Genomic DNA, 27,957 nt, shown 5'->3' on the forward strand with positions numbered 1-27,957 from the left:
GTTTGCCACCAAGCAATAATTTCTAACATATCATACATTTAGCAAATTCATAGCATATTGTACGTTTTGCAGTTTCGTAACATATAATGCAAATTGTAATTCGTAACATATCATAGGAAATAGGTGATGGACATCCGCAAATTACTACATACCATACGAAAGTAACATATCACACTAAATGGAGTGTCTTGGATCTGCATACAGAATAATGCTAAATGCTCTGAGACCAGGTTGGGCTCAGTGGCAGTATTTTTAAGAGTGGAAAGGGGATAATGAATTGCATTTTATATAGGCCTCCAACATACAGTATACAAGTCCATACATCAATTACAAATATTTTGCACTGTTTCGACCTCTTCACCGTTCCTGCTGCATGACTAAAATCTTTGATGAATTGGGTGCTTAGATTGTGAATCCTGTTACTCTTTCCACCTCTTTCACCAGAAAAGAAGGACAATTTAATGAGAAGAGAGAAATAGACGTACGGACATTCAGCAGTGTTTGCAGGCTCAAATTTCCTATTGCACAGCACTCCGAGAGCTCAATCAGAGTGCTTTCTTAGAACTAATAAAGGCAGTTTTGCGTCAGAGGTGGACCTGTGTTTGTCCTGTATCAAATGATTGTAAGGTTGTATTTGCACAAAAACAGGGTTTACAATGAACGCAGGTCATTATTAAATCCACTGAAACACTTACGCTGATGGCAATAATGACAGTTATGTAGAACCAACCAAGATAAATTGTCAAAAAGGTCAGTTACAAAGAAGACTATTAGGCCTAATAATCATGGCAAATATGAGAAATACATCAACCTTTATTCATTTTACCAAATTAAATGTAGTATTTGTTATACTAATGTTATAGAAATGACCAGTAAGACACTTTCCATGAGTTGAATTGCCAAACTGTTTATTGCCCTTTAAAACAGATACACAAGGTTACCTGTTGAAAAACCAATTATCCCATGCCTATAGCCTATGGGACACCTCACAGTTTACATGTTCACCTAAATATGTTCTTTTCAGAGCCAGCCCATTATACTCTCAATGCAACTCAATGTTTATTATGCGGTTCTTGCTATTCTAGTCTAAAGGAAACAGAAAATGCTCAAATAATTAGCCTCAGAGCAAACCCATTGAAACAACATGATGAGCTAAATTTAGCCATCACCTGGCCTTTTTGTTTGGTGTGGATTGTTATTGTAGAAGGGGCTCACAATTAGATGAATGATGAACAGGCTCTGCCACAGCACAGGGGAAAATCACAATGCCTATTGACAGTCCCATCCCCCTCTCAATGATAGATAGACAGATAGATTTCTAAAGCAGCTTGTGTCATTCTGTGTGTATTGGACGTCACCAACACGTACAGATTGCACTGACATATCGCGTCCACCTCCAATATCAGATTTCCATTGTTGGTCTTTTTGTCTTCTCAGTCACAGCCATAGAGATAGATAGAGAACTCATATTTGTATCTGTGCCATTATAGTGTCTGTGACAGCATGGGCATATCCATTTTGAAGTAGTCAATTTTCTTCTTCACGATTAGCTGATTCCTCCTGATGACCCGGTTGGACATGACTCCAACAGGGTCACCAGGAGGGATCAGCCAGTTGTCTACATGAAAATGGTAGAAGACCTCAATGGCGCTGCCCATGCTTATAAGACCTTTTGGCCACTAGAGGCCTCTATCATTCTCTATGGTCACAGAACACAGGGGTTGGTAGAGGCCCAGGGTCAGTGGGCCCTCTTGTGTTCAATACTTGACAATGCAGGCATGGCAGCAACAAAGAAAACACCCACAACCATTACAACTGCAACCATAATATTACCTATATTCACCCCACGTATAAGTTTATTAGCGTTATAGAGAGGCTAAAGCAGTGATGGCCCAGGACAGAATACCAGCCAGGACCACAAGGTGAGACAGAAGAAGGGTTTCCCGCGTTGGAATAGCCGACCTGGGGACAACGGGTATGGTGGACTGGCCTCTTTTGGCAGGTCGGGTGTAGATGTAGGGGTGATCCTAAACATCCAAAACAGCTTTAGTCACGAAAGAAATTGGTAAACAATAAATTTGAGGTCACTGATAAACAGCTTCTATCTCCAGGCCATCAGACTGTTAAACATTCATTACTAGCCGGCCTCCTCCCAGTAACCTGCTCTGAACCTTAGACACTGTCACTAGCCGGCTACCACCCGGTACTCAACTCTGCACCTTAGAGACTGCTGCCCTATGTACATATAGTCATTGAACACTTGTCACTTTAAAAATCTTTACATATTATTTTACCCACTTTATACAGTGCATTCAAAGAGTATTCTAACCCCTTGACTTGATCCACATTTTGTTGCATTACAGCCGTATTCTAAAATGTATTAAATATTCACAACCGTTCAAAAATGTGGGGTCACTTAGACACTTCCTTGTTTTTGAAAGAGTTGCAAAGAAAAATACATATTTCATACTGGCAAATAAAAATAAAAGATTAAGTTGGGCAAAAGAACACAGACACTGGAAGAGGAACTCTGCCTAGAAGGCCAGCATCCCGGAGTCGCCTCTTCACTGTTGACATTGAGACTGGTGACGGGTACTTTTGAATGAAGCTGCCAGTTGAGGATTTGTGTGGTGTCTGTTTCTCAAACTAGACACTCTAATATACTTGTCCTCTTACTCAGTTGTGCACCGGGACCTCCCACTCCTCTTTCTATTCTGGTTAGAGCCAGTTTGTGCTGCTCTGTGAAGGGAGTAGTACACAGCATTGTATGAGATCTTCAGTTTCTTGGCAATTTCTCACATGGAATAGCATTTATTTCTCAGAACAAGAATAGACTGACGAGTTTCAGAAGAAAGTATTTTGTTTCTGGCCATTTTGAGCCTGTAATCGAACGCACAAATGCTGATGCTCCAGATACTCAACTAGTCTAAAGAAGGACAGTTTTACTGCTTCTTTAATAGCACAACAGTTTGCAGCTGTGCTAACATAATTGCAAAAGGGTTTTCTAATGATCAATTAGCCCTTTAAAATGATAAACTTGGATTAGATAAAACAATGTGCCATTGGAACACAGGAGTGATGGGTGCTGATAATGGGCCTCTGTACGCCTATGTAGATATTCCATTAAAATTCAGCTGTTTCCAGCTACAATAGTCATTTACAACATTAAATTCTCTAGGGTAGGCGGCAGCATTGGGAATTTTGGATGAAAAGTGTGCTCAAATTAAACTGCCTGCTACTCAGCCATAGAAGATAGAATATCAATATAATTAGTTGGATAGATAGAAAACACTCTAACACTCTAAAACTGTTTGAATGATGTCTGTGAGTATAACAGAACTCATATGGCAGGCAAAAACCTGAGAAAAAATCCAACCAGGAAGTGGGAAATCTGAGGTGTGTAGTTTTTCAACTCTTGCCCTATCGAATACACAGTGTCTACGGGGTCATATTGCACTTCCTAAGGCTTCCACTAGATGTCAACAGTCTTTAGAACCTTGTTTGATGCTTCTACTGTGAAGTGGGGGTGAATGAGTCAGAGGTCTGCCAGAGAGCCACGAGCCTCGCACGTTCACGTGAGATTTAGCTTGAGTACCATTGCATTTCTGCAGACAAAGGAATTCTCCGGTTGGAAAGATTTAGGATAAAAACATCCTAAAGATTCATTCTATACATCGTTTGACATGTTTCTACGGACTGTAACGGAACTTTTTGACTTTCCGTCTGCCTCTAGTGATCGTGAATCGTGAGTTTGGATTGTGTACTGAACGCGGAAAACAAAAATGAGGTATTTCGACATAAATGATGGACATTATCGAACAAAACAAACATTTATTGTGGAACTGGGATTCCTGGGAGTGCATTCTGATGAAGATCATCAAAGGTAAGTGAATATTTATAATGCTATTTCTGACTTCTGTTGACTCCAACATGGCGGATATCTGTTTGGCTTGATTTGTCGTCTAAGCGCCGTACTCAGATTATTGCATGGTTTGCTTTTTCCGTAAAGTTTTTAAAAAATCTGACACAGCGGTTGCATTAAGAAGAAGTGAATCTAAAATTCCATGCATAACAGTATCTTTTAGCAAGGTTTATTATTCTGTAAATTGATGTGGCTCTCTGCAAAATCACTGGATGTTTTGGAACTACTGAACATAACGTGCCAATGTAAACTCTGATTTTTGTATATAAATATGAACTTTATCGAACAAAACATACATGTATTGTGTAACATGAAGTCCTATGAGTGTCATCTGATGAAGATCATCAAAGGTTAGTGATTCATTTTATCTATATTTCTTCTTTTTGTGACTCCTCTCTTTGGCTGGAAAAATGGCTGTGTTTTTATGTGACTTGGCTCTGACCTAACATAATCGTTCAACTGTGGCTGGATTTACAAGTGTATATTTAAAATGGTGTAAAATACATGTATGTTTGAGGAATTTTAATTATGGGATATGTGTTGTTTTGAATTTGGCGCCCTGGAGTTTCACTGGCTGTTGACGAGGTGGGACGCTACCCTAGAGAGGTTTTAACAATGTCTACACTGTATTTCTGATCAATTTGATGTTATTTTAATGGACAAAAAATTGTATAAAAAAAACAAGGACATTTCTAAGTGACCCCAAACTTTTGAACAGTAATATACATATGTGATGAGTAAAGTAGTATGTAAACATTATTAAAGTGGCCGGTGATTCCATGTCTATGTATATAGGGCAGCAGCCTCTAAGGTGCAGGGTTGAGTAACTGGGTGGTAGCCAGCTAGTGATTTGTGGTAACGTCTTTAAAGGGATGGTTCACCCAAATTCCAAAAACATATTGGTTTCCTTGCCCTGTAAGCAGTCTATGGACATTAACAATGTCTACACTGTATTTCTGATACATTTTATGTTATTTTAATGGACAAAAAAATGTGCTTTTCTTTCAGAAACAAGGAAAATTCTAAGTGTCCCCAATTTTTTCACGGTAGTGTATATTTACACACAATACCCCATAATGACAAAGCAAATGTTTTGCAAATGTATACAAAATAAAAAACGTATTTATATAAGTGTTCAGATCCTTTGCTATGAAACTCGAAATTGAGCTCAGGTGCATCCTGTTTCCATTGATCATCCTTGAGATGTTTCTCCAACTTGATTGGAGTCCACCTGTGGTAAATTCAGTTGATTGAACATGATTTGAAAAGGCACACAACTGTCTATATAAGGTCCCACAGTTGGCAGTGTGTGTCAGAGCAAAAGCCAAGCCACGAGGTCAAAGGAATTGTCCGTAGATCTCAGAGACAGGATTGTGTCAAGGCACAGATCTGTGGAAGGGTACCAACAAATGTGTGCAGCATTGAAGGTCCCCAAGAACACAGTAGCCTCCATCATTCTTAAATGGAAGAAGTTTGTTACCATCAAGACTCTTCCTAGAGCTGGCCGCCCGGCCAAACTGAGCAATCGGGGCCTTGGTCAGGGAGGTGACCAAGAATCTAATGGTCACTCTGACAGAGCTCCAGAGTTCCTCTATGGAGATGGGAGAACCTTCCAGAAGGACAACCATCTCTGCAGCACTCCACCAATAAGGCCTTTCTGGTAGAGTGGCCAGACGGAAGCCACTCCTCAGTAGAAGGCATATGACAGCCGTCTTCGAGTTTGCCATAAGGCACCTAAAGACTCTCAGAGCATGAGAAACAAGATTCTCTTTTCTGATGAAACCAAGATTGAACTCTTTGACCTGAATGCCAAGAGTCACGTCTGGAGGAACCTGTCACCTTCCCTACGGTGAAGCATGGTGGTGGCAGCATCATGCTGTGGGGATGGATTTCAGAGGCAGGGACTGGGAGACTAGTCAGGATCGAGAGAAAGATGAACGGAGCTTAGTACAGAGAGATCTTTGAAGAAAACCTGCTCCAGAGTGGGCAGGACCTCAGACTGGGGGCGAAAGCTCACCTTCCAACAGGACAACGACCCTAAGCAAGTCTCTGAATGTCCTTGAGTGGCCCAGCCAGAGCCTGGACATCGAACATCTCTGGAGAGACCTGAAAATAGTTGTGCTGCGATGCTCCCCATCCAACCTGACAGATTGAGAGGATCTGCAGAGAAGAAATGGGGAAAAACTCCCAAATACAGGTGCCATGTTCTAAAAACCCTTTTTTTGCTTTGTAATTATGGTGTATTGGGTGTATATTGATGATGTAAATGTTCTCTTTAATCCATTTTAGAATAAGTCTGTAACGTAACAACGTGGAAAAAGTCAAGGGGTCTGAATACTTTCTGAATGCACTCTATGTATATACTGTATTCTTGTCATGGCTCATCCTATGCAACTACTACTGTACACACCTTTCTATTCACATACTGTCCATACTGTCTATGCACACCATTCACATACACATACAGTGACAAGAAAATGTATGTGAACTCTTTGGAAATACCTGGATTTCTGCATAAATTGGTCATAAAATTTGATCTGATCTTCATCTAGGTCACAACAACAGACAAACACAGTCTGCTTAAACTGATAACACACAAACAATTATACGTTTTCTTGTCTTTATTGAACACACCGTGTAAGCATTCACAGTGCAAGGTGGGAAAAGTATGTGAACCCTTGGATTTAATAACTGGTTGACCCTCCTTTGGCAGCAATAACCTCAACCAAACATTTTCTGTAGTTGCGGATCAGACCTGCACAACGGTCAGGAGGAATTTTAGACCATTCCTCTTCACAAAACTGTTTCATTTCAGCTACATTCCTGGGATGTCTGGTGTGAACTACTCTCGAGGTCATGCCACAGCATCTCAATCAGGTTGAGGTCAGGACTCCATAAGGTGGATTTTCTTCTGTTGAAGCCATTCTATTGTTGATTTACTTCTGTGTTTTGGGTCGTTGTCCTGTTGCATCACCCAACTTCTGTTGAGCTTCAATTGGCAAACAGGTAGCCTTCTCCTGCAAAATGTCTTGATAAACTTGGGAATTCCTTTTTCCGTCGATGATAGCAAGCTGTCCAGGCCCTGAGGCAGCAAAGCAGCCCCAAATCATGATGCTCCCTCCACCATAATTTACAGTTGGGATGAGATTTTGATGTTGGTGTGCTGTGCCTTTTTTTCCCCACACATAGTGTTGAGTGTTCTTTCCAAACAAGTCAACTGTAGTTTCAAACTTCAGATGTGCAGCAATGTTTTCTTTTGGACAGCAGTGGCTTCTTTCGTGGTGGCCTCCCATGAACACCATTCTTGATTAGTATTTTACGTTTCGTAGACTCGTCAACAGAGATGTTAGCATTTCTGAAAGTCTTTAGCTGACACTAGGATTCTTCATAACCTCATTAAGCATTCTGCGCTGTGCTCTTACAGTCATCTTTGCAGGACGGCCACTCCTAGGGAGAGTAGCAATAGTGCTGAACTTTCTCCATTTATAGACAATTTGTCTTACCGTGGACTGATGAACATCAAGGCTTTTAGAGATATTTTGTAACCCTTTCCAGCGTATTGCAAGTCAACAATTCTTCATCTTAGGTCTTCTGAGATCTCTTTTGTTCAAGGCATGGTTCACATCAGGCAATGCTTCTTGTGAATAGCAAACTCACATTTTGTGAGTGTTTTTTATAGGGCAAGGCAGCTCTAACCAACATCTCCAATCTCGTCTCATTGATTGGACTCCAGGTTAGCTGACGTCTAGGGGTTCACATACTTTTTCCAATCTACACTGTGAATGTTTAAATTATGTATTCAATATAGACAAGAAAAATACAATACTTTGCGTGTTATTAGTTTAAGCACACCATGTTTATCTATTGTTGTGACTTAGATGAAGATCAGATCAAATTTGATAACCAATTTATGCAGAAATCCAGGTAATTCCAAAGGGTTCACATACTTTTTCTTGCCACTGTATTCTCTGGTCTGGAAGCTAAATCCCTACAATTCTATCTATTTTGCCATGGGGTTTTGTACTGTATTTAAATGCTGTATTCTCGGCATGTTCCTTCTATTATTTCTACTACTGTACATTGCATTTCACTTACCCTGCTTATACACACTGCATTTGTGTATATACTGTATTCATTTATATACTGGATACCTCACTCTAATATATCTACTATTGTACATATTATATCTGTGTAAATTAATCCAGTCTATATACATATAGATTGCATTTGGCTTACTGTTACAGTGCTACAGTATTTTGGTTAATTGTATTCATTCTGAAATTTCACAATCATTTTTTGTGTTTTTTTTTGCATCATTATTTGTGTAGTTTGACATTTCACTGCATTTTTAAGAGCTAGTAACATCTGCTAAACTGTGTACGTGAACAATAAACGTTGAGTTGTATCCTATTCCTACTTCCATTCTCTCTCTTATATATACACACACACACAGTTGAGGTCGGAAGTTTACATGCACTTAGGTCATTAAAACTCGTTTTTCAACCACTCCAAAAATGTCTTGTTAACAAACTATAGTTTTGGCAAGTCTGTTAGGACATCTACTTTGTGCATGACACAAGTAATTCTTTCAACAATTGCTTACAGACAGATTATTTCACTTATAATTCACTGTATCACAATTCCAGTTGGTCAGAAGTTTACATACACTATGTTGACTGTGCCTTTAAACAGCTTGGAAAATTCCAGAAAATTATATCATGGCTTTAGAAGCCTCTGATAGGCTAATTGACATCATTTGAGTCAATTGGAGGTGTACCTGTTGATGTATTTCAAGGCCTACCTTCAAACTCAGTTCCTCTTTGCTTGACATCATGGGAAAATCAAAAGAAAACAGCCAAGAAAAGAATTGTAGACCTCCACAAGTCTGGTTCATCCTTGGGAGCAATTTCCAAACGCCTGAAGGTACCACATTCATCTGTACAAACAATAGTACGCAAGTATAAACATCATGGGACCACCCAGCCGTCATACCGCTCAGATTGGAGATGCATTCTGACTCCTAGAGATGAACGTACCTTGGTGCGAAAGTGTTCTGAGCCCTCTCCTGTACTCCCTGTTCACCCACGACTGCGTAGCCACGCACGCCTCCAACTCAATCATCAAGTTTGCGGGCGACACAACAGTGGTAGGCTTGATTACCAACAACGACGAGATGGCCTACAGGGAGGAGGTGATGGCCCTCGGAGTGTGGCGTCAGGAAAATAACCTCACACTCAACGTCAACAAAACTAAGGAGATGATTGGACAGGAGTGGAGAGGGTAGTAAGTTTTAAGTTCCTCGGCGTACACATCACAGACAAACGGAATTGGTCCACCCACACAGACAGCATTGTGAAGAAGGCGCAGCAGCACCTTTTCAACCTCAGGAGGCTGAAGAAATTTGGCTTGTCACCAAAAGCACTCACAAACTTCTACAGATGCACAATCGAGAGCATCCTGTCGGGATGTATCACCGCCTGGTACGGCAACTGCTCCGCCCACAACCGTAAGGCACTCCAGAGGGTAGTGAGGTCTGCACAACGCATCACCGGGGGCAAACTACCTGCCCTCCAGGACACCTACACCACCCGATGTCACAGGAAGGCCATAAAGATCATCAAGGACAACAACCACCCGAGCCACTGCCTGTTTACCCCGCTATCATCCAGAAGGCGAGGTCGGTACAGGTGCATCAAAGCTGGAACCGAGAGACTGAAAAACAGCTTCCATCTCAAGGCCATCAGACTGTTAAACAGCCACCACTAACATTGAGTGGCTGCTGCCAACACACTGACTCAACTCCAGCCACTTTAATAATGGGAATTGATGGGAATTGATGTAAAATATATCACTAGCCACTTTAAACAATGCTACTTAATATAATGTTTACATACCCTACATTTTTCATCTCATATGTATACGTATATACTGTACTCTATATCATCTACTGCATCTTTATGTAGTACATGTATCACTAGCCACTTTAAACTATGCCACTTTGTTTACATACTCATCTCATATGTATATACTCTACTCGATACCATCTACTGCATCTTGCCTATGCCGCTCTGTACCATCACTCATTCATATGTCTTTATGTACACATTCTTTATCCCTTTACACTTGTGTTTATAAGGTAGGTGTTTTGGAATTGTTAGTTAGATTACTTGTTGGTTATTACTGCATTGTCGGAACTAGAAGCACAAGCATTTCGCTACACTCGCATTAACATCTGCTAACCATGTGTATGTGACAAATAAATTTGATTTGATTTTTTGATTTGAAGTGCAAATCGATCTCAGAACAACAGAAAAGGACCTTGTGAAGATGCTGGAGGAAACAGGTACAAAAGTAACTATATCCACAGTAAAACAAGTCCTATATCGACATCACCTGAAAGGCCGCTCAGCAAGGAAGAAGCCACAGCTCCAAAACCGCCATAAAAAAGCCAGACTACGGTTTGCAACTGCACATGGGGACAAAGATCGTACTTTTTGGAGAAATGTCCTCTGGTCTGATGAAACAAAAATAGAACTGTTTGGCCATAATGACCATCGTTATGTTTGGAGGTTAAAGGGGGAGGCTTGCAAGCCGAAGAACACCATCCCAACCGTGAAGCACGGGGTGGCAGCATCATGTTGTGGGGGTGCTCTGCTGCAGGAGGGACTGGTGCACTTCACAAAATAGATGGCATCACTAGGATGGAAAATTATGTGGATATATTGAAGCAACATCTCAAGACATCAGTCAGGAAGTTAAAGCTTGGTCGCAAATGGGTCTTCCAAATGGACTTTGACCCCAAGCATACTTCCAAAGTTGTGGCAAAATGGCTTAAGGACAACAAAGTCAAGGTATTGGAGTGGCCATTACAAAGCCTTGACCTCAATCCTATAGAAAATGTGTGGGCAGAACTGAAAAAGCGTGTGGCAGCAAACCTGACTCAGTTACATCAGCTCTGTCAGAAGGAATGGGACAAAATTCACCCAACTTATTGTGGGAAGCTTGTGGAAGGCTACCCGAAACGTTTGACCCAAGTTAAACAACTTAAAGGCAATGCTACCAAATACTAATTGAGTGTATGTAAACTTCTGACCCACTGGGAATGTGATGATAGGAATAAAAGCTGAAATAAATCCTTATCTCTACTATTATTCTGACATTTCACATTCTTAAAATAAAGTGGTGATCCTAACTGCCTAAAATGGGGAATTTGTACTATGATTAAATGTCAGGAATTGTGAAAAACTGAGTTTAAATGTACTTGGCTAAGGTGTATGTAAACTTCCGACTTCAACTGTATGTATATACTGTATATGTATATATAATAGTATCAAATACAAACAAAGGACACTCAGTCACAGCTCAGGTCTTACCATCGGTGGGCAGATGAGCTCGATGGGGTCAGAAAAGCTTGACACCATAAACTTCCCTCCCTCTGGCTGGAACTGGGGAAATTAGATAAGAAACATCTGATGGTGACATCGCTAATGTTTCAACTATTGTACCTTTCTGTAGTTTCTTGTCAAGCTCCCTTCCAAATACTCCATGAACAATTACACATATGCAGTGTATGGAGTTACAATCAGCATGTATATAAAAGGGTGTTGGGATAATTCTGACCTTTCAATAGAAAGGCTCATAAATCAACACAATTCAATTCAGAATCAGCCACTGTCCCTCTTCTTTGTTGATGTGTCATGGTTTTGGATTGTAGTATGTTTGACAACGGGATCGTGGCATCTTTCATTTTTAGACCTTTCCAGGAATTAAACATCTGCAGTAGGACTAATAACCAGCCTTCACTCAGCCAAAGTGACATAATTAATACCAGTCATTAGTAGCAGACTGAATGGAGAAATTGTATGAGAAATGCTCATGACCTTTGACCCTGCTAGCTAGATATTAGCATCTTGTTAGCATCCTGTTAGCATTATGTAGCGCTCACCATGTTGTTCCACAGCCCCTTAGCTAGCTCCTCATGGCCCTTTATGGTGAAGTGAAAGCAGTCATGGGTGAAAAAGGTCATGTCGATCTTGCCATTCTGTTCGGAGAGACACAAACATCACAACAGTGACAGGTCTGGGAATAATTTCAACTATTCTCACATAAATGTCTCTGTGAATGTGTTACCTTGCATGATTTTCTCACATAGTCTTTTATATACAGTATCAGTCAAAAGTTTGGACACACCTACTCATTCCAGGGTTTTTCTTTATTTTTACTATTTTCTACATTGTAGAATAATAGTGAAGACATCAAAACTATGAAATAACACATATGGAAGTAACCAAAAAAGTGTTAAACAAATCAAAATATATTTTTCTTCAAAGTAGCCACCCTTTACCTTGATGACAGCTTTGCACACTCTTGGCATTCTCTCAAACAGCTTCATGAGGTAGTCACCAGGAATGCATTTCAGTTAACAAGTGTGCCTTGTTAAAAGTTAATTTGTGGATTTTTTTCCCTTCTTAATGCATTTGAGCAAATTAGTTGTGTTGTAATAAGGTAGGGGTGGTATACAGAAGATAGATCTATTTGATAAAAGACCAAGTCCATATTATGGCGAGAACAGCTCAAATAAGCTAAGAGAAATTACAGTCAGTAATTTATTTAAGACATGAAGTTCAGTCAATGCAGAAAACTTCAAGAACTTGAACATTTCTTAATTAAAGTGTAGTCGCAATATCCATCAAGCTCTATGATGAAACTGGCTCTCAGGAGGACCGCCACACGAAAGGAAGACCCAGTGTTACCTCTGCTGCAGATTATAAATTAATTACAGTTAACTGCACCTCAGATTGCAGCCCAAATAAATGCTTCACAGAGCTCAAGTAACAGACACATCTCAACATCAACTGTTCAGAGTAGACTGCATGAATCAGGCCTTCATGGTCAAATTGCTGCAAATAAACCACTACTTAAGGACACCAATAAGAAGAAGAGACTTGCTTAGGCCAAGAAACACAAGCAATGGACATTAGACTGGTGGAAATCTGTCCTTTGGTCTGATTAGTCCAAATGTGACATTTTTGGTTCCAACTGCCGTGTCTTTGTGAGACGCAGAGTAAGTGAACGGATGATCTCCTTATGTGTGGTTCCCACCGTGAAGCATGGAGGAGGAGGTGTGATGATGTGGTCGTGTTTTGCTGGTGACACTGTCTGTGATTCATTTAGAATTCAAGGCACACTTAACCAGCATGGCTACCACAACATTCTGCAGAGTTACCCCATCCCATCTGGTTTGCGCTTAGTGGGACTATAATTTGTTTTTCAACAGGAAAATTACCTATCACACCTCCAGTCAGTGTAAGGGCTATTTGACCAAGAAGGAGAGCGATGGAGAGCTGCATCAGATTACCTGGCCTCCACAATCACCCGACCTCAACCCAATTGAGAGGTTTGGGAAAAGCATCCTATGAAAAACTGCCACAAGTGGTCAGCATATTTGGGAGCTCCTTCAAGACGGTTGGAAAAGCATTCCAGGTGAAGCTGGTTGAGAGAATGCCAAGAGTGTGCAAAGCTGTCATCAAGGCAAAGGGTTGCTACTTTGAAGAATCTAAAATAGAACATATATTTTTAAATGTTTAACACTTTTTTGGTTACAAAATGATTCCATATGCGTTATTTCATAGTTTTGATGTCTTCACTATTATTCTACAATGTGGAAAATAGTAAAAATAAAGAACAACCCTGGAATAGTAGGTGTGTCCAAACTATTAACTGGTACTGTATGTATAAACTATGTAAGATAATCACTCATAGCTCATAAATATATATATATTGAAACAGGCTTGAAACAGCAAAAGGATTCCAGATAAAAGCCAAGAGACTTTACCGGGAGGCGAGGAGGGTCTGCTTGTTTCATGAAGGGCTGGAGAACAACGGCAAAGTCCTCCCTGAAGAAGCTATCGCTGTGGAGGAGCTGCTCCAGACGTTTCTGGAGAGTTAATGAGGTGTGTGTTAGAGTAGGGCTAGAACAGAAATTTGCACACTGCTGTGAGGTCAGACATTGAAAAGACGTATTTTCCAGACGTTGAAAATACGTTTTTTTCCGGACATTCAAAATAAGTATTTTTTACGGAAGTTGACATTGATAAAACTACATGTCAATGAAGAAATCATTATTTCACATTCCAAAATTTTTATTAAAATTTAAATAGGAAAATGGAAATAACTGAAGATTGCAGTACGGAATATTTATTATTGCTCCCATCTGTCACATGTATTTATGTTAGCTTTTTCCAAAGCTTAAGAGCTGGTAGTGGTCAAGTTTAAAGTTTCCAGACCAACAGAAAGAAACACACAGAAGAACACTTCAACTACATTAACAATCTCAGTAACGGTTTCAGAAACGTTTTTCTTGTTATGACTGTGATATGTAGTTGTTTATCTACCTTAGTAGAATGTCACTCTGGATAAGAGTGTCTGCTAAATGACAAATGTAAATGCAAAAATTAACACAGGGTATTATTTTAATGAGCTCCGCTTTCCAAACAAGACCACATTTGGTCTGAACCAATCATAGACATCTATGTTTCACAAGTTTGGACAGTATAGCACAGTACAGTAGAGCACAGTAGAGTACAGTAGAATGCAGTGTAGTACAGTACAGTAGGGTATAGTCAGGTACAATACATTACATTATACTATACTATACTGTGCTGAACTATACTACTTTTTTTTACTGTCCTGTACTCTGCTGTCCTGTACTCTGCTGTGGTCTACTGTTTTGTACTCCTATACTATGCTGTCCAAACTTGTTTATGTTTGGTCAAAATCAAGTCCAGTCCGGATCAAATCTGAACCAATTATGGATGTCTGTTTGGGCCAAATCCCAGACATCTGTAGATGGTGGAATGAAATTGGATCAGATTTGGTCCGGTCCGAACCAGACCAGAAATGAACGGCTGGGGACATTGAAAACACGTCTGTGAATGGGGTGGAAATCAAGGCCAGGGGAGACTAAGCAAATTTACACTACTTTTCAATGTCCATGGACGTCGGTCAGTGCCCTCGGGCTACGTTTCAAATACTCAAAGAATCTGTTAAAGATCTTTTAAAGAGTCTGCCTGGAGTGCCAGATGGGAGGGTTTTTGCAGGTTTGGGTCTTTTCTATTAGTTTATTAAGCCGGACAGGTTCAAACAGGCACAGATAAAGTAAATTAATAGATTTTTTCCGTTTTTGAAACCCAGGTCTGCCGACACTGATAGGTTTCTGTGCTGTAGGTGGTGACATTAACCGCTAGGCCACCCACCTGAAACTCTAGGTTGATCTCCACTAGCTCCTTCAGTTCAGGGGAACCAGCCCCGGGCTTGATAAGGCAGGAACAGAATGATCTGGGACAAATGATGGGTCAAGATTCAAGGTCATGTTCAATAGGCCCGAAATGTGGTACCTTCTAAACTTCTACCAATAAGAAACGCTGTGAAACATTTTGCTACAGTGTGTTCTAATGAGAATGACCCTAGGATCCAACTCGGTTACATAACAATTCATGGCATCCTACGGATCTTTAAAATATTGACGTGGGGTCCCACATAAGCGACATCATCATACACAATAGAGCGAGTTGATCACAACAATATTTCAAATCTGCCACGATTGCCATTATTGGCTCGTCTTAATTTGTTCCCTTCTTAAAGGAACATAAACATTGGGAAGAGACAAAAATACCATCAGAAGTTGGCCTGCCGTAACCTGACAATGCCATATTGCAGAGTCTACCTTTGATGCTTATTGGGAGCCCCTAGAGCCCTCAAACTCAACTCTGGACCTCGAAGCCAGTCCCACTCTATTGTTTTTGTTGTTGTCCTCTAATCAGGGACTGATTTAGACCTGGGACACCAGGTGGGTGCAGTTAATTATCAGGTAGAACAGAAAAGCAGTAGTCTCCAGACCTCGTAAGGAAAGAGTTGAAAATATTTTCAAGATGATGTAGGTGCAAGGGAAGAGTGACTGTGTTCATTATGGTTTACATTTCAAGGAGATTTGGACAATTGGCTCCAGGAGGGGTGAGGCGAGAGGCTTGAGGGTGCTCTAAATGTACACCGTAGTAGGCTGAGGGTGTCCTAAAATGTACACCGTAGTGCATAGTGGTTGCATTCTAAGGTCAAAGGTCAAAGCCAGGTCACTCACCGTTGGAGCAGGCAGCCTGGGGTGGGCCTCTGGACCTGCCTCAAGGTTTCCATGGGAAGGATTTGAACTACATTCACAATCATACGGGGAACCTAGACCGCAACCATAGAATTAGAATCATTCTATTTCTATGACCGCAACAAATGCAAATGTTGCCATGTTAACACACACACTATAATACATTACACAACGGGTGGGTCTAATCCTGAATGCTGAATGCTGGTTAAAACCACATTCCAGCCGGTTCCAGAACAAAAAGACTGAAAGACTGGGTCGCGTCTCTGGCAACCGAACCAATAACGAACGACCAGCCGGCTTGGGTAGCAACCATAGATTTGTGTCGGGATAATTTCTTGTGAAATTATAAAATAGTATGAATAAATTAATCCAAATAACGTTTTTAATTAAAATATGTCAATCATTGTTTGAATAACCCTTTGTATGATAATGCACGAGATGCCGGTGTTTGAAGGATACATTGGCAAAGTCTTGGCAATATCTCCTCCAAAAAACAGCTTTGAGGGCATTATCAGTTCTTAATAACTTTTACCCCAATTTCATGGTATCCAATTGGTAGTTACAGTCTTGTTCCATTGCTGCAACTCCCGTACGGACTTGGCTGCAACTCCCGTACGGACTTGGGAGAGACGAAGGTCGAGAGCCGTGCGTCCTCCGCACCAGAGGAAACACTTTACACCTGGTGATCGTGTCAGCGTGCATTTCGCCCGGCCCACCAGTTTACCAACATATTCAAATAATGATTAACATATTTTCACTAAAAATGTCATATTCTTATCCCTTGCTTGCTAGCTAGCCAACTACAACAAATTTACAGTCACGTCAAATAGTGCAGCCAGAATAACAGCAAAGTAGCGGAATTTGCATAAGCTGTTTTCTAGTGACATTTATTTGGATAAATCCATAACAATGAGCTAATGAGGTGCAATTTTACCTGGCACAGAAAATGTGCTCACTCATCAGGACACTGTTGTTCAGTGTCCTAGCCAACAACACACTAACACAATCACTTCAAACTGATGTTGGAAAGACTGCAAATTAGCTGTGTTTGGTTTTTACTTTTTTTCAAGTCTTTTTTTTTTGTATCCATAAAAATGATGCCAGCTGATTCATGATTTCGATTGACTGAGAAAAGCTGCCTGCCTGTCTGTCTTATTCTGACAGATTCATTACTATGGTACAGCAAGAGATGGAATTAGAATATTGTAACAATGTTGCAAATGTCTGAGTGACAGACTGCAAGGTTTATACAAATCTCCGTTGTTGAAAACAGGGCTGTATCCAGGCACTCCGCGGTTATAGCACGCTAGGACTGATGGTTTGGTTAGCTAAACTAGCAAGTTTGTTTGTTTAGCTAACAAGGCAACTAATGTAGTTATCTAGTAAACTTGCTAGCTACTTCAGTGGATGTTGAACACATTTTTACCTGCAAATCAACACATTTCTAGCCGTACATGTGCTAAATTATAGTCATGGTATAAAACGGATAATGAACTCGGGGCTCTATGCTTTCTCTGGAAAATAATGCAACTCTGTGGAAGGTTAGTTCCACTCCGCTAGCGCATCTTGGAACACACCTTCCACGTCATTCATTATTTTCCAGAGAACGCATAGCCCCTCGTTGATTATCCCTTACCTATTCTGAGTGTTAAGTGTTGTAAATCATAATTTATAATGTGATAAAACAGTATTCTATGTATTTTCCCTATTTATTCAGGGAAGACCATTGAGAAGTATACTTTAAATGGGCAATCTGCAGTTGCTACGTCCAATTAATGATATGTACCCACTTATTCACTTATTCTTGAAGAAAATAACTTATAATACCTCCTGAGCTTAGTTCAACTGTCGTACCCCATCAGAACCCAAAATATGAGCTTGTTTTTCTCCCATGTTTAAAAACAAGGTAAATATAAACAAACACTATAGCCTCAAAACATCGTTAAAACTATCATTTTTATATCATAGACGGTCAGAACTGGCATCCATAGCTCTGTCTACGAATTTGAGAGTGATGGCATTTCTCCACCGCCATCCCTCATCTTTTTACCAAAACAGGGGCGGGGAGTACGCTGTCTTTGTTGTTTCAACTGCCGATTGCCGCTTTAAGGGATTGTAAAAATACAAAAAAATTCATAGATAATATTTGTGAGCTCTCCCGATGTTACCTCATTCATTAGCAATTCCAAGGAGTTCGTCATGTAGTGAATGTAATTGTCCACTGAGAAAAGAACCTGGGAAGGAGAGTGTTGAAACAAGCGCCAAAGTAAACACCTTTGCTCTTTCTTTATGATATTGCACATGAAGTTGCATAGCCTGCATATTACAATGACACAGACCTTATCCTTGCAGTAATCACAGATGTCGTTCATGCCTATGAGAATGGTCAGTAGCTTCCAGTCCTCATCAAAGTTCAGGCCCTGGGTAAAGAAAGGGATGAAAGAGGGGATACATCAGTCAGTCAGTACTTCATTTACCACTGTAATACAATTGCTATTCAAATCAATAAAGCATTCTTAGACATTGGTTGGAAAATAGAGTTGCTGATCTCAAATGTAATCATAATCAAATCCCGGGTGGGTGCCAGTCTGTTTGTCTAGCTGTTTTATTTTGGCAAGATAATGATTCCCCAAAGGTTTGGTTTGGTATTGAAATGTATTTATTACCAAGTTCACGTGTGTTTATGGTATTTCCAAATGTATTATTACCATAATCTTCATAACCAAATAGAGCACTGATGAGATGGAGTGGTACACACTTCTAAACACCTGATGTCGTTTTTGAGTTCTGCTCTTCTTTAGTTGGCTAAAGCAGAAACACACCGTAACCTATGCTACCATATTTTTTCAGTGATAAGGTCTAAATAGCACAAGTTGTTATCAGACGCGTTTGAATATAACAGGGTTTTATCCTATACAGTATGTTGGTGACGTAGCCCCCCCTTCTTACCTCATAGTTTCTCAGTGTGTCGATGAGATGTCTGGTCTGCCCTGGTAGATTACTAAGGGACAGATACGCAACATTACAATACACATCATAACACTGAGGCAAAAAGCACCAGTTACAGTCTGCAATTGGTACATTCATTTGGGGATTTTAAATTGATGATAGCCATTGATTATTGCAGGAATGTAACTTATAAACACTGATGAGCTTAGTTAAACTGTCTTACCCCACCCAAACACCAAATAGAAGCTTATTTTAACATCGTTGTAAGCAAACACTGTATAGTTTCAAAACCTAGGTAAACTATAATTTTGAACTCATGGTTGGTCAGTCTTGGCATCCATAGCTCCAACTCGAGTTATGAGTATATAGTATATATGAGTTTAAGAGTGGTTACATATCTCCAACCCCATCCCTCAGCTGTTAACCAAAACAAAGGGCAGAGTGGTCAGTTTGTTGCCGTTTTATTAATCCCAGACTGTAGCTTTAAGCATGTTAAATGTGAAATATGTCTCCAATAGTATTAATGACGTGAATGAACATTTGCACATTTTATTGAATACCAGAAATACTGAATTTACAAGTGGCTGAATCAGATAAAATGTGTTTGTTTGTAGAATGTGTTGTTTAAAAATATTTAAAAAATTGCATCATTTTGATATTTTGTGAGTTGTGCATAACATAAACATCATACTGAGTGTGTCATAAAATCATTTTGATTGTGATATTAGTGAAGGTCAAAACTGTGACACAATGTCCTGTCTTCGCATGGAATAGGCAGATAATATTATCAGGAGGAACACTGGGAAATATGAGTCTTTCAGAACATTATCAGAGAACGGTTAGTCAAGGCTAGTATCACCATAGAGTTGGATAGAGAGCAACCCTGGAGACTGCCTTAATTCCAATCAGGTCAGCAGGAGGAGTCAGCCAATTTATTATACTCCTGGGGCAAACATTCCATAACTGCAGCTGTAAATGGCTGTAAATTACCAACCTTGGCTTTATACCGGTTCAGACAATACACAATCCAGCACAACAGGTGGTGATGTGCACCTTTTCAGTTTATTTACAAACTGCCAATACACTCTTGGAAGTAGAAAAATAAGCAATTGACTACTTTAAAATGGAGATAGACATCAATGTCTCTGTCCATGTCGTCACAGAAGACACCATTGCAAGGATAGAAGGTGTGGCATCTTTCCATATCTTATTTTCAAAAGTCTAAATGAAAAACTTTAAAACGAACAACCCAAATATCAGATTATTTTGAGCTGTTAGAGAATGAAATGAACAATAAGTACACAGACAGAAATGAGTTATGAAACAAAATAAATGAGTGTAGCACAGGCAGCGACACATAATATCGTTGAAATCGTCAGATTGTGTATGTAACTCTGGCCTCATCAAGAAACGAGGTGTGACAACAATGTGATTTCGAGGTATGGCTACACGAGACTAGTGTAATTCAAATGTGCAGTGTCATTTAACTAAAATCTGCAGCCACTTAAAAGTTAGTTTAGATATGCTATGAGACATCAGACCACTGTGTTATACAAGCATAGCACGCAACTCTATGCATCACTTTCATTGGTTAAATCTCTGGCAGACAGACAGTATATTTGCATATTTCACCATAGTGGTTTCTTACAAGGTGTTGTGTCCGGTCACGGCCAGGTTGAATCCTGTTTCGCTGAGGGGGGCTGAGGTTCCATGGACAGTCTTGGCCGGTGCAGCACCAAGCACATTGGGATTGAAAAGCCTTACGATATCTAGAGCACATGCCAAGGAGGGTTCACACAGGGAAAGAAAATCAAATATATATTTGTATATATAAGTGATTGCTGGCCTTTTTTATTTGATTGATTTTTGGTTCCAAGCACCCTTTCTATTGGGTTACACAAGAGGATTTAGAGCTGAGCACATTCTCTTCCTTTGTCTCCATCTCTGGGGTGAAGTTTCCCCTCCATACAGATCTAGGATAAGTTTTCCCTCGCCAATTCTAACCTTAACCATTAGTGTGGGAAATGCTGACCCCAGATCAGCATCTAGGGGCAACTTTCCCCTACACCTTACGCTCACACAGGTAGAATTTGAAGGATGATAGGACACTGTGCATTCTATCGTCAAGGTAGATGTTGCCTCTAACCATAGATCAAGAATCTGCTATTACTTCAAACCTAACCATAACCAGGCAAAAACAATGCAAGATAAAGCCTGAGTGCCAGTATTGCTGTTCTATTACACCCACTCCTTGTTATCTATGGCTTTACAATTATAGAAATTAAGTTGGCAAGAGCACAAACAGATCTGGGACCAGGCTGCCCAAGCTCCGTCTGGTTAGAATTCATGTGTGCCAATGAATGACTAACGTTCCTACAAAGCTCAAGGTGGTATTTGAGTCGAAAGGCACTTACTTGCCAGTGTAATGACATCTTGGTATGATCCATGGCCCCCGATGCTGCAAGGTACAATACATTTTCCACTATAGGGTCATTAAGTTGTCATTCAAAACAATTGCATTGCTTCCAAATTATGACAATAATGGACTGATTATTATTAGACAGAGAACTACCATTCAGAATACCCAAATAACGGATAAGAAAGCATACATTACTATGGAAAGTTGTCATCTTGATACAATTCTTATTCTCATCATTCTTGTCATATTCTCATCTAAAGACAATGAATTGGGTACCTCCATGACACGTGACGGAACTCGATAGGAATCCCAAGGACGTTGGTGGCATTGGCACCTATGGCGGTCTGAATAGAGAGGGCGAGACAGTCCATGTAGCAATTCATCAAACAATCAACCACAAGGTGAGTCATATGATTATACCTATTAATAACACTTTCCTTTCAAGTGAGACAGTAGCCACAAAACTGTTAATGGCAAACTACAGTGTGTTAATCAAAACAGTAACTTCCAGTATGATACAGCCATGACTGCAATGAATGGTCAAAGATGATTCAACTATGGCATTGACATACAGTGCCTTCGGAAAGTACTCAGAACCCTTATTCTAAAATGGATTAAGAAAAATCTGAAATCTACACACAATACGCCATAATGACAAAGCGAAAACAGGTTTTTCGAATTTTTTGCAATTGCTTTAAAAATAAAAAACAGAAATACCTTATTTGTGTAAGTATTCAGACCCTTTGCTATGAGACTCAAAATGTATCTCAGGTGCATCCTGTTTCCGTTGATCATCCTTGAGATGTTTGTACAACTTCATTGCAGTCCACATCTGGTAAATTCAATTGATTGGACATGATTTGGAAAATGACACACTGTCTAAATAAGGTTCCACAGTTGACAGTGCATGTCAGAGAAAAAAACAAACCATGAGGTCGAGGGAATTGCCTGTAGAGTGCATAAACAGGATTGTGTCGAGGCACAGATCTGGGGAATGGTACCAATAAATGTATCCAGCATTGAAGGTCCCCAAGAACCCAGTGGCCTCCATCATTCTTAAATGGAAGAAGTTTGGAACCACCAAGACTCTTCCTAGAGCTGGCCACCCGGCCAAACTGAGCAATTGGGGGACAAGGGCCTTGGTCAGAGAGGTGACCACTCTGACAGAGTTCTGGAGTTCGTCTGTGGAGAAGGGAGAACCTTCCAGAAGGACAACCATCTCTGCAGCACTCCACCAATTAGGCCTTTATGGTAGAGTGGCCAGACAGAAGCCACTCCTCAGTAAAAGGGACATGACAGCCCGCTTGGAGTTTGCTAAAAGGCACCTAAAGACTCTCAGACCATGAGAAATAAGATTATCTTGTCTGATGAAACCAAGAGTGAACTCTTTGGCCTGGATGTCAAGCGTCACGTCTGGAGGAAACCTGGCACATCCCTACGGTGAAGCATGATGGTGGCAGCATCATGCTGTGGGGATGTTTTTCAGTGGCAGGGACTGGGAGACTAGTCAGGATGGGGAAAAGATTAAAGGAACAAAGTACAGAGAGATCCTTGATGAAACCTTGCTCCAGAGAGCTTAGGATCTCAGACTGAGGAGAAGGTTCACCTTCCAACCACATAGCAATCCTAAGCACACAGCCAAGACAGCGCAGGAGTGGCTTTGGGACAAGTTTTTGAATGTCCTTGAGTGGCCCTGCCAGAGCCCGGACTTAAACCCGATCTACCATCTCTTGAGATACCTGAACATAGCTGTGCAGCAACACTCCCCATCCAACTTGACAGAGTTTGAGAGGATCTGCAGAGAAGAATGGAAGAAACTCCTCAAAAACGGGTGTGCCAAGCTTGTAGCATCATACCCAAGAAGACTCGAGGCTGTAATCGCTGCCAAAGGTGCTTCAACAAAGTACTGAGTAAAGGGTCTGAATACTTATGTAAATGTGATATTGTATTTTTTCATAAATTAGCAACAATTTCTAAAAACCTGTTTTTGCGTAGTCATTATTTTAGGTTATTGTGTGTAGATTGAGGAGGGGAAAATGATTAAATCCATTTTAGAATAAGGCTGTAACGTAACAAAATGTGGAAAAAAATGTTGAAAAAGTCAAGGAGTCAAGGATTATTTCCCGAAGGCACTGTACGTGCCAAAGATTAGCAAATTCAGCTATTATGATTAAAGCAATCTGCCCGAACGATTAGAACATTCTGAGTTCAATGTTAACTTTTTTTTTCTCTCACTGGCCTGAACAGAATTTCTAATGGCCCTGACCTGCGGTGGTTTAATGGTTTAAATGCATTGAGGTCTTGAGTCCACAACAGCTTTAAATGAATTGGTTAGTTGTGTTGGTCCAGTCCAGACAGTTCAGTTAAACTCATTACAGTAACTACTTTCCATATATTTCCATGCAGCGTTGAGTGAAACTGCTCCATTATGCTAGACGGCATGGTTTCGCATTAACTAGTTTCAGTTTCGAAAAGGTGACACACCAGTTGCTTTAAAGATGAAATACAGGATTTGAAAAACAACAAAGCAGCCACCCCATCACTTGTTTTTGGTAAACAGTTGAGGGATAGGGATGGAGAAATGTAACCACTCTTAAATTCATAGACTGAGCTGTGGACACGAGGACTGACCATCCATGACATCAACGTTAAAGTTTTAAAGGCCCAGTACAGTCAAAAAACGTGATTTTCCTATATTTCATATACTGTATTTCATATACATTTCCACACTGTGAGGTTGGAATAATACTGTGAAATTGTGAAAATTATGATGATGCCCTTATAGTGTAAGAAAAAATAATGGTTTTTCCAAACATCTGCCAATAACAGCTAATTTTCAGTTTTCCCTTCCGCACTCAGACCTTCCCAGACAGTCCTAGCAAAATTCTTGCTTGACAAACAAATTGGTCTTTGCAAAAATGTTCTTATATATATTTTAATTTGTTATTTTTCTATTACATTCAAAACCATCACAGTAAGGTATTTAATTGGTTCCCAGAAATGATTAGATATTGAGATACAATTGTCTGCATTGGACATTTAACCATGGTTTGAAGCTATACAACGTTTGTTTATAATTTAATTGTTGAAGAAACAATGGAGCAAAATGAGCTTATATTTTTGGGTTTTGATGGGGCACGACTGTTAAACTAAGCACATGAAGCATTTGTAAATTATATTCTTAAAGAATCAATGGCTATTTATCATTCATTGCAGTCCACAAATGGATGTACCAATCACGTACCCCTTTAAGTAACACCCACACCCCCAAAAACTCTGGTCAAGAGTCAAGTGTAAAGTATTTGTGTTAAGACAAACTCAACGTTGAACTCACCGTCAGAGAATCTCCCAGGGCAGCAATGACTTTAATGTCCGCTGCCTTTACCAACTCAACTAAAGAGCAAGAAGAGAGACAAAGTCAGAGAGAGAGATAGATTTATAATGACCGGCCATAATGCACAAGTTGCTGACCCAGGTGGCCTCCTACACTGTCCACATATCATGTTAAGTTGTAGAGGGCTAATATAAGAGGTGTGTCACTGTGCTTGCCTCCTTTCTTGTCCCTCGCTGGGATTGGACCAGGGACCATGCTTGACAAGCGGTCACGTCTTTGTTTATTACACTAGAAAAGCTAGCGATACAATAGCGTGATTCGATTTCAAGCTAGCGATTCGATTTACAGCTGGGGAGGGAGGTTATGAATCCAACATCATTACACTAACAACATTGATTCAATTGTTCAACTCCCACAAGGAAAACATACACCAGGGTTCCCCAACTGGCGGCCCGCGGATGATTTTATTTGGCCCCCCGAGTTTACTGTGCAAAAACAATAATAATAATACAAAATATATATATTAAAATATTGCTTCACGCAAAAGACTAAAACTCCAGCAAATAACCTCCAAGTGATTCAAATTTTGGAATCTGTTCCAAAGTATTCCCAAGTATACATGCATAGCAGAGAGATATACAGTGCATTCGGAAAGTATTCAGACCCCTTGAATTTTTCCATATTTTGTTACGTTACAGCCTTATTCTAAAATGTATTAAATTGTTTTTGTCATCTCATCAATCTACACACAACACCCCATAATGACAAAACAAAAACAGTTTTTTATAAATTTTGTAAATGTATAAAAAAAAATTTTTTTAAATAAATATCACATTTACCTAAGTATTCAGATCCTTTACTCAGTACTTTGTTGAAGCACCTTTGTCAGTTATTACATCCTTGAGTCTTCTTGGCACACCTGTATTTGGTCTGAATACTTTCCGAATGCACTATACGTGATCATATACAAATGCAAGCAAGGTTTGAAATTATAAAATTTTTGTCAAATATAATATCTGTTGGGCGTCTTTGCAACCAATTTAGTCTACAAATTATTTGTAATTATGTTCCGGGCCCCTGACCATCCACTCAAGAAAATCTAGTTGATGATCTCTAACATACAGTATTTACTCAGAGAGAAGGCAGTTGAAGATGTCTCTAAGGACTGGTCTAGGATCTGCCCCCAAAACCCTAGCATTGCAATGCTGCCTGATTCCACATGCTTACAAGTTAGAGAATTAGACTGGCCTGGGATCAGTTCACATATTGACTTTCTAAATCAACTCTAATGGATGGTCCCATCTTACCTGATGAGGGGATAGCGGGCGAGCGACTCATGTCAGGACATTGAAAAGGAGAATGTGTGAAGTTCACCGGTCTGGTTTTCTCTGGAAACTCCTGAAACAAGAATGAGCGTGAAGGAGAGAAAAGAATAGATACACAGATAGAAAGTAGAACGCAGTAAATATGTCTGTACATATTTCTGATTATAATGGGGGAAACGATGGTCCCCTGGTACCAATACGAGTTGCAAGGGAACAAGAATCCACATCAGACCAGAAAGATGTTCCAACCTCTAAGATACAACTGTATGTGTGTGTGTGTGTGCATGTGTGCACGTGTGTGTGTGTGCGTCAAATGCTATCAATACCGAACAAACATCTACAAACATTCAGATAACCTGACATGACACTGAATATTAACTTGAATAACAAACAACCAAGGTCATGTAGTCATAGCAGAATCAGTCAGTCATGTCATTAAAGAGATAGTTCACCCAAATTACAAAATTGGTTTTCCTAACCTGTAAGCAGTCTATGTACAAGTTATGACAGCAATCCATGCTTTGGTGTAGTTTCCCTGGCAGTGGCTGGCACTGTTACCAAATGCTAATGTTTTAGCATGTGGCAAAAATCCCATTCAAGTCATGGGACAAAAATGAGCATTTTTCACACATCATGTTCAAATCATGCTAATATTGGTCCAATGACTTAAATGTGATTTTTGGCACAAATGCTAAAATGTAAGCATGTGGAAACAGTGCCAAGGAAACAAACCAAAGCATGGATTGCTGTCATACCTTGTCCATAGACCGCTTACAGGGAAAGGAAACCGATATGTCATTTTGCAATTTGGGGTGAACTATCCCTTTAACTGTAGCATGATGTACAACACATACCAATGTGTAAGTGATGTACACAAAGACCAATGAAGTATCTTCAGGTAATTCAAGTCAGGTAACAAATGCTTAATTAACATACTGTAGATCAATATCTAGCATAGGTCTCCTTGATGTGAGATGACATAACACACTTATAAGCACTAAATAACCATTCAATCAAAATGCCATTGATGAAAGAGAATTTAAACTTGTTACATTCATTGCTATGAATGTGTTTTGAAGGCCTTTACATTACCAAAGGTAACCGAAGGCGCATACTGAAAATAAAAGCTCTGGGGTGAAGTTTCCCCTAGGTACAAATCTAGGATCAGCTTCCCCGCCCCCAATCCTAACCTTAACCATTAGTTATGTAAATGTAAACTGCTCCAACATCAGCGTCTAGGGGCAACTTCACCCTAGACCAATCCTACACCAAGATGATAAAAGGGTCAAATGGGACAGTACCTTGTGGAGAGCCTCCTGGCTGTAGTGTCGTATGCCTTCCTCATACTGCCACCACCACTTGTTGCCTTAGAAGGAGACAGTATCCATGAAGGGGTGTCTTCCCAGCAGGCAAAACCGGTTGGAATGATGTCATTACAACAACCAGAAACAGATTGAAATGACATCATTATGATGTCATTACAAACAGTTTTGCCTGCTGAGTTTGTCCTGGTGCTTACATAACCCAGCCAATACAAAGACCAAGTGAAACTGAAGTCAGGTTATGAGGAAAGCATATTTTATCTGTTGTGATTACGATCTACTTCTGTAGTCTTCATCATCACCGCTGCGGGCTGCCAAACTTTTATATGTCTAACTTTTGAAACCAAAAATCCCTGATGTTCCTTTTTAAACAGGTCCTCCATTATCTAAACCAACATCGACCTACCCAAGCCAGGCCCCTCTTTCAGAAAAAACTGCTCGCCCCAACAATGTGGCCACAGTAACTGACATGTGTGTGGAATGTGTGTGGAATGTGTGTGTGTGTGTGTGTGTGTGTGTGTGTGTGTGTGTG

General features: G+C 40.1%; 1 protein-coding gene across 1 annotated transcript; it reads right to left on the bottom strand.

Annotated features, from left to right (window-relative positions):
- Nucleotides 1–893: 893 nt before the first annotated feature.
- On the bottom strand, nt 894–27,680 carry si:dkey-177p2.18 (phospholipase B1, membrane-associated). Its single transcript, XM_031836650.1, has 15 exons — nt 27,405–27,680; nt 26,086–26,176; nt 24,779–24,837; nt 21,721–21,788; nt 21,440–21,483; nt 20,674–20,794; nt 19,026–19,077; nt 18,416–18,496; nt 18,245–18,310; nt 16,059–16,150; nt 15,178–15,259; nt 13,758–13,859; nt 11,868–11,963; nt 11,296–11,367; nt 894–2,027 (listed from the first exon to the last, which is right to left on the bottom strand). The coding sequence occupies exons 2-15, from the start codon at nt 26,114–26,116 to the stop codon at nt 1,866–1,868; spliced, it is 1,128 nt and encodes a 375-aa protein (XP_031692510.1). The 5' UTR covers nt 26,117–26,176; nt 27,405–27,680; the 3' UTR covers nt 894–1,865.
- Between the last annotated feature and the right edge of the window lie 277 nt (nt 27,681–27,957).

Source organism: Oncorhynchus kisutch, linkage group LG12 (assembly GCF_002021735.2).
Source record: "Oncorhynchus kisutch isolate 150728-3 linkage group LG12, Okis_V2, whole genome shotgun sequence".
NCBI classification, from domain to species: domain Eukaryota; kingdom Metazoa; phylum Chordata; class Actinopteri; order Salmoniformes; family Salmonidae; genus Oncorhynchus; species Oncorhynchus kisutch.

What these genes read in the sequence shown, in the direction of transcription:
- si:dkey-177p2.18 (XM_031836650.1), bottom strand. Translation starts at nt 26,116, where the DNA reads ATGAGTCGCTCGCCCGCTATCCCCTCATCAG. An exon ending in GTGATTACTGCAAGGATAAG is followed by an intron (nt 18,311 to 18,415) that starts GTCTGTGTCATT and finishes TCTCCTTCCCAG; the next exon opens with GTTCTTTTCTCAGTGGACAA. An exon ending in CCAGGCTGCCTGCTCCAACG is followed by an intron (nt 15,260 to 16,058) that starts GTGAGTGACCTG and finishes CATTTGTCCCAG; the next exon opens with ATCATTCTGTTCCTGCCTTA.